General features: G+C 34.7%; 1 protein-coding gene across 2 annotated transcripts in view; it reads left to right on the top strand.

The window, feature by feature from the left end:
• Nucleotides 1–14,751, top strand: part of RAPGEF5 (Rap guanine nucleotide exchange factor 5) — a 114,437-nt gene that overhangs the window by 75,262 nt on the left and 24,424 nt on the right. For both annotated transcript variants that reach the window (XM_087916496.1, XM_026706384.2), the window contains exons 10-11: nucleotides 3,475–3,593; nucleotides 3,936–4,024. In XM_087916496.1, coding sequence (XP_087772622.1) covers nucleotides 3,475–3,593; nucleotides 3,936–4,024 — 208 coding nt within the window. The remainder of the gene's footprint in view (nucleotides 1–3,474; nucleotides 3,594–3,935; nucleotides 4,025–14,751) is intronic.

The following is a 14,751-nucleotide window of genomic DNA, read 5'->3' as shown; positions in this document are numbered from 1 at the left end:
TAAAGAAAGTTGTAATTTCACAAAGCAGGTTGAAACATATTTTTGAGCTTTCAAGTCAAAAAGACAAATTTAACAGACACAGAAATTTAATTTCACATTGCTTTCAGAGAAATGCAAGACTGTATTAGCATCTTCTGTTTTCCTAAACATGCTGCTTTTCAATAGGGGCCCTCTATAACTTGTGGAGCTTTTTGCATGCTCTGCAAATGCATTCTTTGCTTTGTGCTCAAGGTCATATCCAGGTACCAGCATCACATTGTGGGAAGATGAAAAATAGATTATTGCTAGATGTATAATTATTAGTTTTAGCTAATGCAGCAGTGAAATAAATTTTCCTGTTCAATGTGGCCTTACATTAAATTTCTCACTGAAGTGAATTAATGCATGTTGTAATTTTATGTTCCTAAACAATTATTATACTACTCCTTCATGGAAAGTCTCTCTTGGTATTTTGAAATCACTAATGATCCAGAAATTTAAGGAAAAATGTATGTAGTTTAAAAATATTTAACTAAAGTAGTTAATTTATGGTTTCATCTTTCTTTTTGCTAGTTCTTAAATAGGCAGGGTGAGATTTTCTCTGAATTGTCCATTTAAGGATTTTTAATAAAAGCAATGTTTCAAAAGAAAAAGAAACTACCTGGCAAGTTCAAGAGAAGTGGGCACAATATTTGTGGTATACACAACATAGTAAACATAGTAAACACAATACAAGACACTGCCAGATACTATAACCAACACAGCACAGGGAGGCAAATATTATATAGATTAGGGGTCACCAACCTTTTGGACCTCAGGGACCACCAAACTCATAATTTTAAATCCCTCTGACCACTAATATGAATCCAGCATGCTGCTCACTGAAGCACCTGGATTCCTGCTAACAGCATGGGGTGCTTCGGGCACTGAGCTTGGCTGCCTATTTCTGCAACCTTAAATACTCAGAGTCATTTGGACCCATTTCCCACAGAAAACAAAACACCAGGATCTCTCATCTCTCTTTCTTCCCCTCCCTCACTCTCTGTCTCTGTCTCTCTCTCTCTCTCTTTCCCTCCCCCCTTTCTCCCTTTCTCCCTCTTTCTCTCTCTCTCTCTTTTTTCCTCCCCCCCTCCTTCTCCCTTTCTCCTGTTTCCTCTTTCTCTCCCTCTCCCTTTCCTCTCCTCTTTCTATCCCTGGGGATGGGGGAAAAGGAACCTCTGAACTGGTGTTGGGTGATAATCTGATGTTTGGAGGTCGATGAACCATGGCTGGCAGGGAGGTGGGGCAACAGGGGTGATACCAGTGGTGGATGGACTGATACACGCGGGATACCATAGCGTCTGAGCCCTTCCTGGGTGTTCTCTGGCCTGCGAGGGGAGGGCATGATCTCCCACGCCCTCCCCTTAGAAGCTTCTCATCCTCCTAACCAGAAGCACTCACACGCAAAGCACTCACTGCCCCTCTGGCACCCGCCAAGCCTTCTCCTTCCCGCTGGGTATATGAGCACTCTGGGGAGGGGGAAGAGAAGCTCCTGAGGGGAGAGGGTTGAGCCTCCCCCTCACATCTCCCCCCTCACAGCCACTTCCTGCGGCTCAGGAGATCCATGCTCTTCCTGCTGCTGCTCGGCCTCCTCGATGCTCTGAAGCAAGAGGCAGCAGGCACAACACAGGTTTGCTAGGAGGACTGCAGGATTACCTCATGTCCCCGCCATGGTCTTCACCATGATCTTCAGCATGTGGCATCTGAAAGTAATAGTGTCTATTTTGAAAGCTAGTGCAATATGGGGTATTGAGGTATTGGAGTTGGACAGTTAGATTCAAGTTCTTACTTGACTAAGAAACTCATTTTGACCAGACACACACACACACACACACACGTATGTGTGTCATTTATTCATATATATCCTGTGTGTGTGTGTACACACACACAAAGTATGTATATGTATGAATAAATAACACACACACAAACACACAGGAGTTATTCACAGAGCTATTGTGGGTGATATAGTAAGGGGTTTATCCAATACACCATTTTGAGATCTTAGAGGAAAGTTGAGATATAAATGTGACTGTAATAGATTAGAATTAAATGCATCTATGTGGATAGTTCAAAAAAAAATGAGAAGGTTGTCTTTTAATATATTTTAATGGAATAATGTTAGTGATTTTACATAGCTTACTGTTTTATGTCTGACTTGCAAATTGTGGGCAACAAAAGCGTATACCGTGAAATAGAAAATTACAGTTGTACATTGGTATTCCTGAAACATTATGTCTTTATCTCCCAAGGGAATTTTCCAACAAAAGGTTTATGTTAATTGATTTAGTACCTGCATATCTGAACCTGAAAAAAATTAATAATTATGTTCCCTCCCCCCTCCCCCCTCTCCTTTATATAAATAAAGGTGTGCAGATATGACTTCATATATATGTGACTCCTCTGGCACCAATATATAGTTCTATTGCTGATTTGTGTTCAAATTCCTTCATGTTATGAAAAAATGATGACCAAGAGAAAATTAAACATCAAATAATTTATAATTCTTTATGTTTTCTCATGTATACAACCAGTTTGCTTTTGTCAAATGGTCTGGACCTATGTGTTGCATTGTCTTATGGGATGTGAGAAGTATTTACATTTGAACATAGCCAAAAGGATGCAGATTGCCTCATTTAATTTAAATAATATCAGAGTGTGTTGTATGCAAGATATTTCTAGGAAGCTCTTGGGAGAAATGAGAATTCTTCACAAAGCAATATAGTTCCTTCAGGCTGTTTAGTCAATAAGCCTGCTCTATAGAGTCACCCTTTTAAGACTGTTATTATAATAGGCTGTATGTCTATGAATAATCCCTTCATTTAATAGGCTCTAAAGTAAAGAAAGTCAGTGCAACAAACAGTGATACTTATTTTTCAAGAGACAATCTTTTATAAATTTTATCCCATGCGTTTAGTGGGCTTTGATTTTCAGAAGTTATTTTTTCGTTATGTGGGCTCAGCATGCAAGAATGAATATTGTATTCTTTGACATAGTCATTGCTTGAATAGTTTTATAGGATAGTCTGTTATATTAAGTTAGCAATTAAACTCACTGAAATTCTGTAAAGTGGCATAATATGGTTATAACTTCTTCAACAATTTTAAGTTGTAGGCAAGAACAGGATGTAACTTCGATCAAGCAGAAAGCAAACTAAATGCTCCTCTTTCTATTATTAACTGTCATCCTTTCATTTAAGTGTTAAATCTAATAATTTGTAATTAACAGCTTTGTTATACGCTATGAATGCCCCCGGGAAAAGAAAGCACTGCTCAAATTCTGGTGCATTGTGAATTTTTTGAATGTAAATCAAAGGCAGTGCCTGCTGCGGATGGCAGCCCTGATAGAGAGAAAAAACGCAGCACTAATCAAAGCTATTCCCCACCCCTTCTTTCTTTCAGCCCCTTGAGATTATATTCATTTTTCTCTTTGTTGTTTATCTCTCTCTCCAAATTAAAGCTGGATGATGAAGTGACCACTGCTCAAGTGAAGGAACTCGACCAAGATGTGCTGGTGCTTAGGAGAGTGTTGTCACAGAGCCCAACCCCCACATCTCGGAGTGCAGAGAATGATTGGAGGTAAGAGTTTTTCCTTGGTGCTCAGACTCAGCTAGAGTCATGCTGACGCAGAGCTCTTAGCAGCTGGCTGAATTCAGTTGCTGGCAACCCAAGTGAGAGGGCAGCATTGAGGGAATGTCATTTTCATTTGCCATACAATATGGGAAGTTCAAGGCTGAGGATCTTTGACCCTCACATAGAGAAGAAGGATTCTGCTTTGTTTCCAGGCAGAGAATTGCCTTTGCACACATTTGATGTACCTTATTTTAAATACATTGATGAAGAAGATGAGGAAGATGAATGGAGCAGTCGTTCTCAGTCTTCAACAGAGGATGACACTGTGGACTCTCTCCTTTCTGACAGATATGTTGTGGTGTCAGGGACACCAGAGAAGATTTTGGAGCATCTCCTGAATGACTTGCACCTGGAAGAAGTACAGGACAAAGACACAGGTACATTGTAATAACATCATGCTCATGAAAAGCAGTTTCTCTGTATCCACTTGTGTTCTTAGCAAACAGAGTTGATCAGCTACTATGCAAATATATATATAATATGGTATTTTTCCTAGCAGCATTTTACCTAAAATTATTATAATTTTACAATGTTTTGGATAACACTGTTTCAAATACATAGCATTCGTAGTAACATCTTACTGTGTTAATATAGTGCATTATTATATTTAACAATAAAAACATTAAACTTGAAAATGAGTTTTTTAAAAAAGTCTCATTAACTTTCAGTGTGTGTGTGTATATAAAGATAAAAGAAAACAATTTAGCAATGTGTGTGTGATAATAGGCAATCAGAGGATAACAAGCTGGGTTATATAGCTGTAAGGTTTATAAGTTAGCAATTATTTAAAGTACTCCAAAGCTACTTGTTTAGTTCCAACTGTTTCTTAATTTTTTATCATTAATAGCTTACCTACATCACATAATGTACAACAGAATAGCCACCTTTAGCAATTGGCTGCCTTCAGCTAGAGATTGTACTTTTGTTTCAGCCTGGAGTAATTATTATATTGATCAGGCTGCTTGACGTGCAGGTTATTTTTCAGCTGTAATGTTGTCAACGCTCTTTCAGTAGTTTATCAAGACCACCTACAATTTACTTACAGTTTTAATTAAAGCAGACGGTTAGCTGTCCTGAAACATTCCCTATACAGTTGAAGGAGGAATGTGAAATACAGAGAGCTGGAAATGGAATTAATATTTTTATTGTTCTCAGAGGAATGCTAATCCCAAATGAGATTATTAAAAAAATAAACACATTTGGAAGAATTTAAAAAATAAAAGCATAAATAACATTGCTGAATTCTTAGGCATTCCTGAGTCAGATTTTCTAGCTGCAAATCAGTAGGTCATAGTTAGGCATAAGGTATTTGTCGTTATTATGTAGGTTTTCTAAATTATAAGTAGAAAGAAAGAACTAGTGCTTGATTTATTGTGCTATTCACTGATCTACTTCTCTGTGAATAGGGATTAATACTTTGTGCCTGGAAACCATGCCTGTGTAATTGCTGTGCTTCCTCAGGCATAATCATAGTAATGTTGTATGTAATTTCTCTAGCACCAAATCATAGGCTACATAAAAAAGTGGCGGGCCATGTCAGGATTGTCTTAGCTAGGCACCATGAATCCCATTGTGTTCTTAACATTTGAATATTTGTATGGAGTAATCTCTCCTGTAGATTTATTTGTGCATCTTTCACAAATCCTATAGAACATATTGGACTCCCCAATCATTATGCATTATGGTTACTTATTTTTAACATCTGAAAAAAAGTATAAATTAATGTTCATTTATCCAGTAACTCTTTGTTACTTTCCTATTCCCCTTCCCATTTCTCACACTTATTCCACTGCTCATTCTGTATGCCGCCTTTCCAGATTAAGGTGAAAAATAAGTATCCAAGCATAATCGGCTGCAATGAAATATATTCAATGATATACTTCCCTGAACATTTTTGCAAATATCTCTACTTCTCAAAAGAGCTGACAATAACAGCCTTGTTGTATGATCAGTAGAGCCCTGATTAATAGTAAAATAACACAAAATTTATGTATTAAAATAATTAAATAGCTGCGGTGGTTGATCTCAGTATATTTATAGATGCAAACGTAACAGCTGAAGTGTAAAAACTTACACAGCACATTTTGATGGTGGTACTGTAGCAATATCCCATATTAGCTATAGTTCCTTCTAATATAGGTAGTCCTTGACAATTCATTTAGTGACCGTTGAAGTTACAACGACACTGAAAAATGTGATGGCCATTTTTTATACTTACAACCATTGTAGCATCCCTATGGTCATACAATCAAAATTCAGATGCTTGCTAACTGACCCATATTTATGACGGTTGCCCTTTTGCAACTTTCTGAGAAGCAAGATCAGTGAGGAAGCTTAACTTACTTAACAGCCATGTTAACAGTATAACTTAAGAATGGCAGTGATTCACTTAACAACTGTGGCAAGAAAGGCTGTAAAATGGGGCAAAACTCAATAAATGCCTCACTTAACAGCAGAAATTTTGGGTTCTGGGAATACATCCGTTCTAAGGCCTTTGATCAATAAAATGCCTCCCCCTAAACATTTTAACATTTGCTATGAAATACTAATATTTAGGCAGCTATCAGCTGGATGACGGACTTAAACATTGAAATGATAGCAATAGCATTCAGACTTATATACCATCCCATAGTGCTTCACAGCACTCTCTGGACAATGTATAAGCATACATTCCCAACAATCTGGGTCCTCATTTTACTGACCTCAGAAGGATGGAAGGCCGAGTCAACCTTGAGCTCCATCAGGTTCGAACTCCTGGCTGTGGACAGAGTTTGCTTGCAATAGTGTATTTAAACACTCTGCCACAAGGGCTCCTAAATGATGACCTGGGTGCAACTGCTGAGAAAGTATTAGAAGGCATTCTTCAGGCTTTTTAACTTCAGTAGTGGTCAGCCTTTGCTGTTTCTTTTGATTTATTTGCCTTATGCCTTCTCTTACAATCATTCTCTGCTTATGTTGCCTTCTTGGGAAAGAACCTAACTACAGATCACACAGAAGATTATCTGATTATTTCCTGACAGCCTGATGATGTTTTGGAAGCATTTTGTCCTTTTTGTTTCTCAGTGATTTATTCAATTTACCTGAAGATAGCAAATGAGTGCATACAATAAACTTAAACCAGAGTTCTACCACCATCTTTTGGGAACCCTTTAGACAATATTTAGCTCAATATTTATACTAATATATATCTCCAAAAAGTATATATCAACTCTAGATGATAGCTGTGCAATCTTTTTACATGTTTTAACACCATAGGCAAATTCATAGTATTTTTCCAACAAATGTATTAATAAGATATAGAAAGTCCATAAAAAGTTAAGATTTATTCACATAACTCAATTTTAACTATTTTGATATATGGTAGTTTTTTAAAGCCTTCGGTAAAAGTCATTCATTGTTGGGGTCCCAAGATTTAATTACAAATATTAGACATTAGAAAATTGAAATAAACTGTTGTTTAAGTTATTAATGTCTACTGTTTCAAGTACATGCTTTGAAAAAAATAGGAAGCAGTCTTTGATTCTTGATCTGTTATGCTATTCCTTGATCACACTATTTATATGCATGAAGTTAAATTATTTATTATAAGCAATGAAAAAGAAGAGGATTAGAGTTTGATCTAAACTAGCGACCACATGAACTTAAAGCAGGGGTGTCAAACTTGCATTGTCAGGTGATGCATCAGGACTTTTTCCCCCCTTCTCTAATTCCAGGGCAGAGGGAAGCGTATGACGCATCTGGCCCGTGGGCCATGAGTTTGACACTCCTGGCTTAAAGAATTGAAAACGTCCACTCAACCAAATGGATTCTAAACCACCTTTTTGTGTTTGAATCTAAAGCTCTGATGAAAAACCTGTCACCGCTGACTGTAGTTGAGAGAAAAGGCTTGAAATCTTAGATGAAATAAGTTCAAAGGTTTTTCATAACCTTCCTATGTTTTATCAGATACTATCAGTTATAGTACTAGAAGAATATATAAAGTACTGTATATCATCTTTAATTCAAAAAGGGAATATTTTTATAATGTTTAATACTATGTAAGTTTCTTATAAGATACTAGTAAGATACAGCAGATTTTCCTAAAAATCTTTCAGAAAATTATTTCAGCTTTGAACTTGATGAATTATATGAGAACTCTTTGTGATAAGGCATTTTGTTTAAATCTGTTTTAGCAAACATACAAGGCCATGATCTGTGGTTGGTATTACACATTCACTAAAATTAGTTCTCTAAATATTAACATTTTAAAATTATTGTGGTGGAATAGTAAGCAAACTAATACATATCTTCATTTTTTTAGAAATCAAAATAGTGAGTACTATTAGTTTGTTGAACAAATTGTATAAATTGATGTCAGGTAAAAGAAATTAAATAGTTTTCTGTTATTAACTGCTATATTTATTCCCCCCCCGCCCAAATATTATAAAATCTTTTATATCAGTGAGAAATTACTTACTGAGATATAACACAATAACAATGAAGTTTGTAATATTCTTTGGATGAGGATAATTTTTTTTGGATGTGGTCATAATCTCCTATCTATATTATTAAGGATTTTTTTTAATTCAGATATTCTTTCTTCATCTGTCTGGGTTAAAGAGTTGGAAGAAATAATTGAAATAGATATTTAAATGTTGGTATTTCTGCTTATTTGGGAACTTGTACTTCCTTTTATTTGCGAATATATATATACATCACAAGTTTCTTTTTTTCCTTTTATTTATTTATCTGCATCTCGCCCTTATTATTTTTACAGGTAACTCAAGGTCGAGAACATACGTAATACTCCTTCTTCCTCCAATTTTCCCCACAATAACCCTGTGAGGTGGGTTGAGTTGGGCTAGAGAGAGGGACTGGGCCAGCAATCCCCAGCTGGCTTTCATGGCTAAGACAGGACTAGAATTCGTGGTCTTCCAATTTCTAGTTTCGTGCCTTAACCACTAAACCAACCTGGCTCCCTTATTACTTTTGTTTTTATTCCAGTTAATTTATTTGGATAATTGCAAGTATTTAGGATGATTTAAAAAGGGAGAAAGGAAAAAAAAACATGCTTATATGTTAGTTGAGTGAGCATTGAACTGACCTGTACAGTTCAATGCAAAGTTCTTGGTGATGTCTGAGCTTGGTTGTTTGCTGGCAGGCATGTCATTATCCAACACCATCAGACAGTTGTTACTTAGGTGGATAATGAATTGTCTGCAAGCAAACACTCAAGTTCAGACTGCACCAAAAGCTCATAATTCACCTCTGAACTGCAGATATTTATCTTTCCTATTGAAACTATTCAATGTATTGTGATTGTCATACTGGATCTCACTATAGGCTGATTAGATCTGGCACTGACTGAATAGAGAAATTGAGTAAATGGCCACTCTGAACCAAGCAGATGTCATTTGCCAGAAAGGGAATCATAATAAGTTACAACATGATCGTGTGTATACAAAATTCCATTCTTGATATCTATGTTTCAATCTGATTATGCCTTCTTTTGCAATATTTAAGGAACTGGATGCTAAATAAATTGCAATTCAGTGTTTTTAATTATCTTGTGTTCATGAATATACTTCATTTCTAAGCTGCAGCTTGACTCCAATATATTGATGTATATTTTATATACATAATCAGAATGTGTATAGAAACTGCTGTGTCAGAGACTGTGGGATTTTAAATTGGTACATTAGATGTATAAATACACACAAATTTAATTCAAAATATATTCAAAATGTGGAAAACTTTAGGAGATTGCTGTATCTATTCAAAAGTAGAGTTTTATTTTTTAATGAACTAATGCCCTTGAATGAACTATTTGGTGCCAATTTATCAGGGCTGTGCAAATCCTTTAAAATAGTGATGCCTTTTACACGTAGCTATTTCAAACACTGCCTGTCACATAGAGTATCATGTGATCTGAAGTATTTATTTTGAAAGATTTGCTCAAATGTAGTATTGATGATTGAATATAATAACACAATTGTAATCTTTATTATACTTATCAAAATACTAGGTGAAGCTCTCTGCCTAATTTTATAGATAATGAGACTTACTTATCAGAAAGCTTGGGTATCATCAGTAAAAATTTAAGGTTAGAGGAGAATTTTAATAAATTGATTCTTATTTCTGCTTCTGGCTTTGCCAATAATGTGGCAATGTGATTTACCTTAACAGCGACAATCTTATCTAGATTCTGATTATGCTGAGTTTGAAGTTTTTCCATAAAGAACAGAAGTCTTTCTTTTCTTTTCATATTGTTTTATATAGTATTATTAACTAATTAAACTGTTTAATTAATTAAACATACACACACAAACACACACACACACCTGTCTAAATTCCTGTAAGTTGCATATATAAATAAAACATATTCATTTTGCTGCTTGATTTATGACATTTTAAAAGTTTCATATTTTTAAAAATATTAAATGATGTTAGTAAAGCTATGTGGAGAAAAATCCAGTTGTCTTTTTTCAGACAGCACTGTCATTCTGTCAGCATTTTATAGATAAAGGTTGGTTTCAATCTTATAGAACACAGAACATAGAATTCTTTATTGGCCAAGTGTGATTGGACACACAAGGAATTTGTCTTGTTGTAAATACTCTCAGTATACATAAAGAAAAGATACATTTGTTAAAAATCAAGAATCATAATGTACAACATTAATGATAGTCATAGGGTACAATCAACAATCAAATCATACTAGGAAACAGTCAATATAAATCGTAAGGATAAAGCGAAAAAGTTACAGTCCTACAATCTCAAGTGGGAAGGGATGAGTGAGAAGGGTTGATGAGAAGATTAACAGTAATAGTAGTGTGCACTTTTTAATAGTTGAACAGTGTTGAGGGAATTATTTGTTTAGCAGAGTGATGGCTTTCGGGGAAAAACTGTTCTTGTGTCTAGTTGTTCTGGTGTGCAGTGCTCTATAACATCATTTTGAAGATAGAAGCAGTTTATGTCTGGGATGTGAGGGGTCTGTAAATATTTTCACAGCCCTCTTTTTGACTTGTGCAGTATACAGGTCCTCAATTGAAGGCAGGTAGGTAGTAACTTTTTTCTGCAGTCCTATATTCAGAGGTGTACGCATTCACATCTAGAATCCACAAATTGATGTATGATGTATTGATATTGTAACGGTCAAAACCCAAATTATTTACCTATTATCAATATCAATTTCATCCAGATAAATTGAGAGTAGACATTGTAGCTTTTTAATATGAAGAGTTTCATAGCAGTCCATTGAACTAGAATGGAGATTTTGACTGGATAAGAATATTTCAAATAGACATGCAGGATGACTGAGTACAGATAGTCCTCAACTTATGACCACAACTGAGCCCAAAATTTATGCTGCTACGTAAGAAATTTGTTAAGTCAGTTTTGCCCCATTTTAATCACTTAACAAATAGTAATTGTGATGACCCGTAGTCTCTCAAAATAATCCCAAACCCAAAACATATATTAAAGTCCGGTAAGGCCTTCAACTTAACTTCACTGTTTTATTAGGCACAGTTTAAAGTCACAAAAATAAATAATGAGGCAAACAGAAAACCAAAACAAACCACATTGTTGAGAGTTCCAAAGCAAGCCAAGATAACTAATCATAAACTCCAGGAAAATAACCGAGAAAAGTCCATGGGAAAAACACCATGTTTCCATTAAATGCCATGAAGATGGTCCTTTGGATTATGAAAATGTTAGAATGTCTATCTGATTGGTTGAGCCTTAAAATAAAGGTGATTGAAAATTTCAGATAGCTAATTGAGACACTTAGGATGATTGGAATATTGCATCTTTCATATCAGCTTCTTGGAGTCATTGCCTCTTTTTAAAGCACTTAGTTAAACATTTGAAGGGGAAGTTGCTGTGGTCATTTAAAAAAATGCTATTCCCTACGGTCCTTGGCCTTTGCTGTGATCATTAACATGGCGTTCCCACTGAAAAAATTTAGTTGTAGAAGTACAATTGTCTGTGTTAATTAAAACAAATTTGCTTATTTGATATGTGACCTTCATTTATGTATTTTAATGTTATATATTTATATATTTTAATGCTTAAAATACTGCATGAACTGTTTTAAGAGAGAAATCATTGAAAAAGGGATATCCTTTGTTTGAAATTCAACATATGTATTGTTCATATTAACCAACATTCCAAGTTGGAGCAAGTTGCATGTATAAATACAACAGATTGTAGAACATGTCCCTTTTCATCTTTCAGCTATTTATAGTTGGTGATTGAGAATTTTCAAAGCTGCAAGAAATCTTTTTGAGCTTTGAAAACACCAGCTTACTTGACTCATCATATATAAAAATACTGCTGGATATAAGAATAATGAATACACCAAATAACAGAACAAAACCTTACTTTTAAGCAGAGAATACAACTCCGTTACTGTGTTCATTGTGCACATTTGTTTCAGTGTTTCCAGTGTTTTCTGTACTCAAAGGTTTTTAATACAAAGATTTTCTTGTCTCTGATGTTTTTCTGTAAAAAATAAAAGACTATATTCATTTCCCTCCCAAAGCATGTGAAAGATGGCAAAGTTAAAAAAAAAGCATCCCTTTGCAATGTTTCCAGCCATTTCTTCCATCTGAAAATATCTATACATAGGTTTTAAATTTAACCACTTTTCTGCAGATCATTATCTCAAGTTTGTCACTCAGTCACTCAATTTTGTCACTCAGTTGGAGATAAAATGTTTTCTAACAATATATCTCAACAAGTCTTCAGAGTTGGGTTTTTTTTAGTTAGCATACATACATATAACAGCATGTTTTTCATACCTGTGTTCTGGTTTATAGTGTTCAAAGTGAGTAATCATCAACAGAAAATTCTCAGATTGCTCAAAGATTTAATAATTCAATAAAGTTATGATTTCTTTCTTCATTTATGTAGTGTTATCATCAGAATTTGGACTGGTATATTGGCTGTGGTACTGTATTTATTTAATATATTTGCCACCCATCTCATTTCAAAATGACTCTATAGAAGGAAGAGTTTCAATCTCATATTTGTTTTAATCTTTTAGAGTATTAAAATAGAGTATTAAAATACATTAAGCTTATTTTATTTTGGACTTTAAGAAAAGGATGTAAAATTGTTCTCTTGTATTTTGGAAGCTTGGTACTGACCTTTTTGAGCATGAGTTTTGGGGATTCCAGGATTACAAAATTAGAGCAGGGGTTTGCAAGAAAGTTGCAATTTGCTCTTTCTGATTTAAGGATTTGTAGCATATAACAAGATGATATATCCTTTTCCTTGTAAGGAATTTCAAAACTTCAAAATCTGATTTCTGCTGTCTTTGATTTGTGTGGCTCTTCAGATGCAATAATTTAAAACCCAAGCTAGGTTGAATTTTGCACATAAACTATTCAGCCCTTTGGTAATTGCTGAGAATAATACATATATCTGGATGGAGAGCCTGAACTATCATTGGACTGAATATTTTATACTTTTAATTACATGAGACTACTGAGGAATATGTATTAGAGAAAGGAAGTACATATTTTCAGAATTATAGTAAATGGCATACTCTTGTGAAAATGAAATCTTGTTATATATCTTTGAAACTGTAAAATTAAGATGGTTTAGTCAAAATATATCTAAATGTGCTGCAATAAAGCCTGAAAAATATTAAAAATGGATATAAACACACATCTTGTTCGTAAGTGACTAACTGCAATATATCAGTTTTAAGGTCTTGGTGAAATGAAATCACAAAAAGTATTTCTGAATTGAATAAGCTTTATCAGTTGTATAAGCAATACTTCTAAGTAAATATCATATGGTGGCACATATCTGAGTTTCTGCCTCTTTAAAGATAGAAATGTAACTTGACTGACATAAGAATAAAAGAGCTCTTTCATGAAGGTGTAGCATTGATCAATTGCTTAGAGCAGATGGCTGAAGGGAACAATGAAGGGTGCATAGTGGTTTCCCCCCCACAATAATACTGTGCTTTTTCTTTCTGAAATTGCAGCTCTAGCAGTTGTGAATTGTCTTTGCCTACTAAAATTTATCTTGCTTATGTCTATGAGTATTACCATTATACAGTAAGCAAATATATTTGTTTTATTATTCCCTCTAGTGCAGTATCATCATGAGCTTTTACATAAGCCTGCAATTTAAATTGTCACTGTATTCTTATCTACAAGTAAATATTTTATTATACTTCCATATTTGTAAAGGTTGTCTTTGACAAATATGTATTAGTATGTACCATTATGATACATGTGCATTTATGTGGCTTATCATTTTATGTCATTGATGATAATTCATTTTGGATACTTTTATTTAAAGCACAAAATAAACTAAAGTGGAACTAGGACACTTTAAAATAAGGTGGGGGGGGGACCCTGCTGTTTTCCTTTCTAACATTTGCTTAGATAGGAAGAATATCATTATATTGGAAGATAACTAAACAAAGAAAGATGCTGAATGAAAGAACATTAAAGAACAAAGAAAAAAACTTCAGAGAACATTTAGCTATTCTCATTCTTTCGCTCTCCTTCACCCCACCTCTATATATAGTTGCCCATCTTACAAAAACGTACTCTGGGCATAGTTACCCATCTTTCAAAAAGCTATTGCCAGTCTTAATAGAAGTATGGTTTCCTCCTGGATGTTTCCTTGATTAAGGTTTTACTTCCTCCCTGATTGTTTATTTGGCGGTATTTCTTACTTCTGGCGGTATTGGCTTCTGGAGGATGTGTAATCTAGGCTATTCTTTTTGGTTCTATCCTTTAAGTGGTATTTAAAGGGGTTTATTTCTGTGTATCTGCTGACAACTGATTTGTCTGAAAGCCAAGCTACCACAATTCCTTAGCAGTTTTAGATTTGGCTTCATCTAAAAATTTAAATTTCTGGTTGAGACTCTGGTTGAGCTATTCATATGTTGCAGAAATGGAGTTTTTAATCATGTTTTTCTGCTGCCAGTTGATGTTTATGGGTACAGTCTGGCAGTCTTCTACCTTTCTGTCCCATGTAGTGATAGTTATAGTCCTAACATTTTATGTGGGAAATGACTCCTGTTTTTTCTTTTTCAATTATTTGCTTTGTGTATTTGCTTCAGGAATAAGCAAGATTCTTGTTTCAGTACTATGTG

This window comes from Pseudonaja textilis, chromosome Z (genome assembly GCF_049901715.1).
Source record: "Pseudonaja textilis isolate UNSWEBS1 chromosome Z, rPseTex1.2, whole genome shotgun sequence".
Taxonomy (NCBI): domain Eukaryota; kingdom Metazoa; phylum Chordata; class Lepidosauria; order Squamata; family Elapidae; genus Pseudonaja; species Pseudonaja textilis.
Note: the sequence above shows the minus strand (reverse complement) of the source record. Positions and strands in the feature narration are given on the sequence as shown.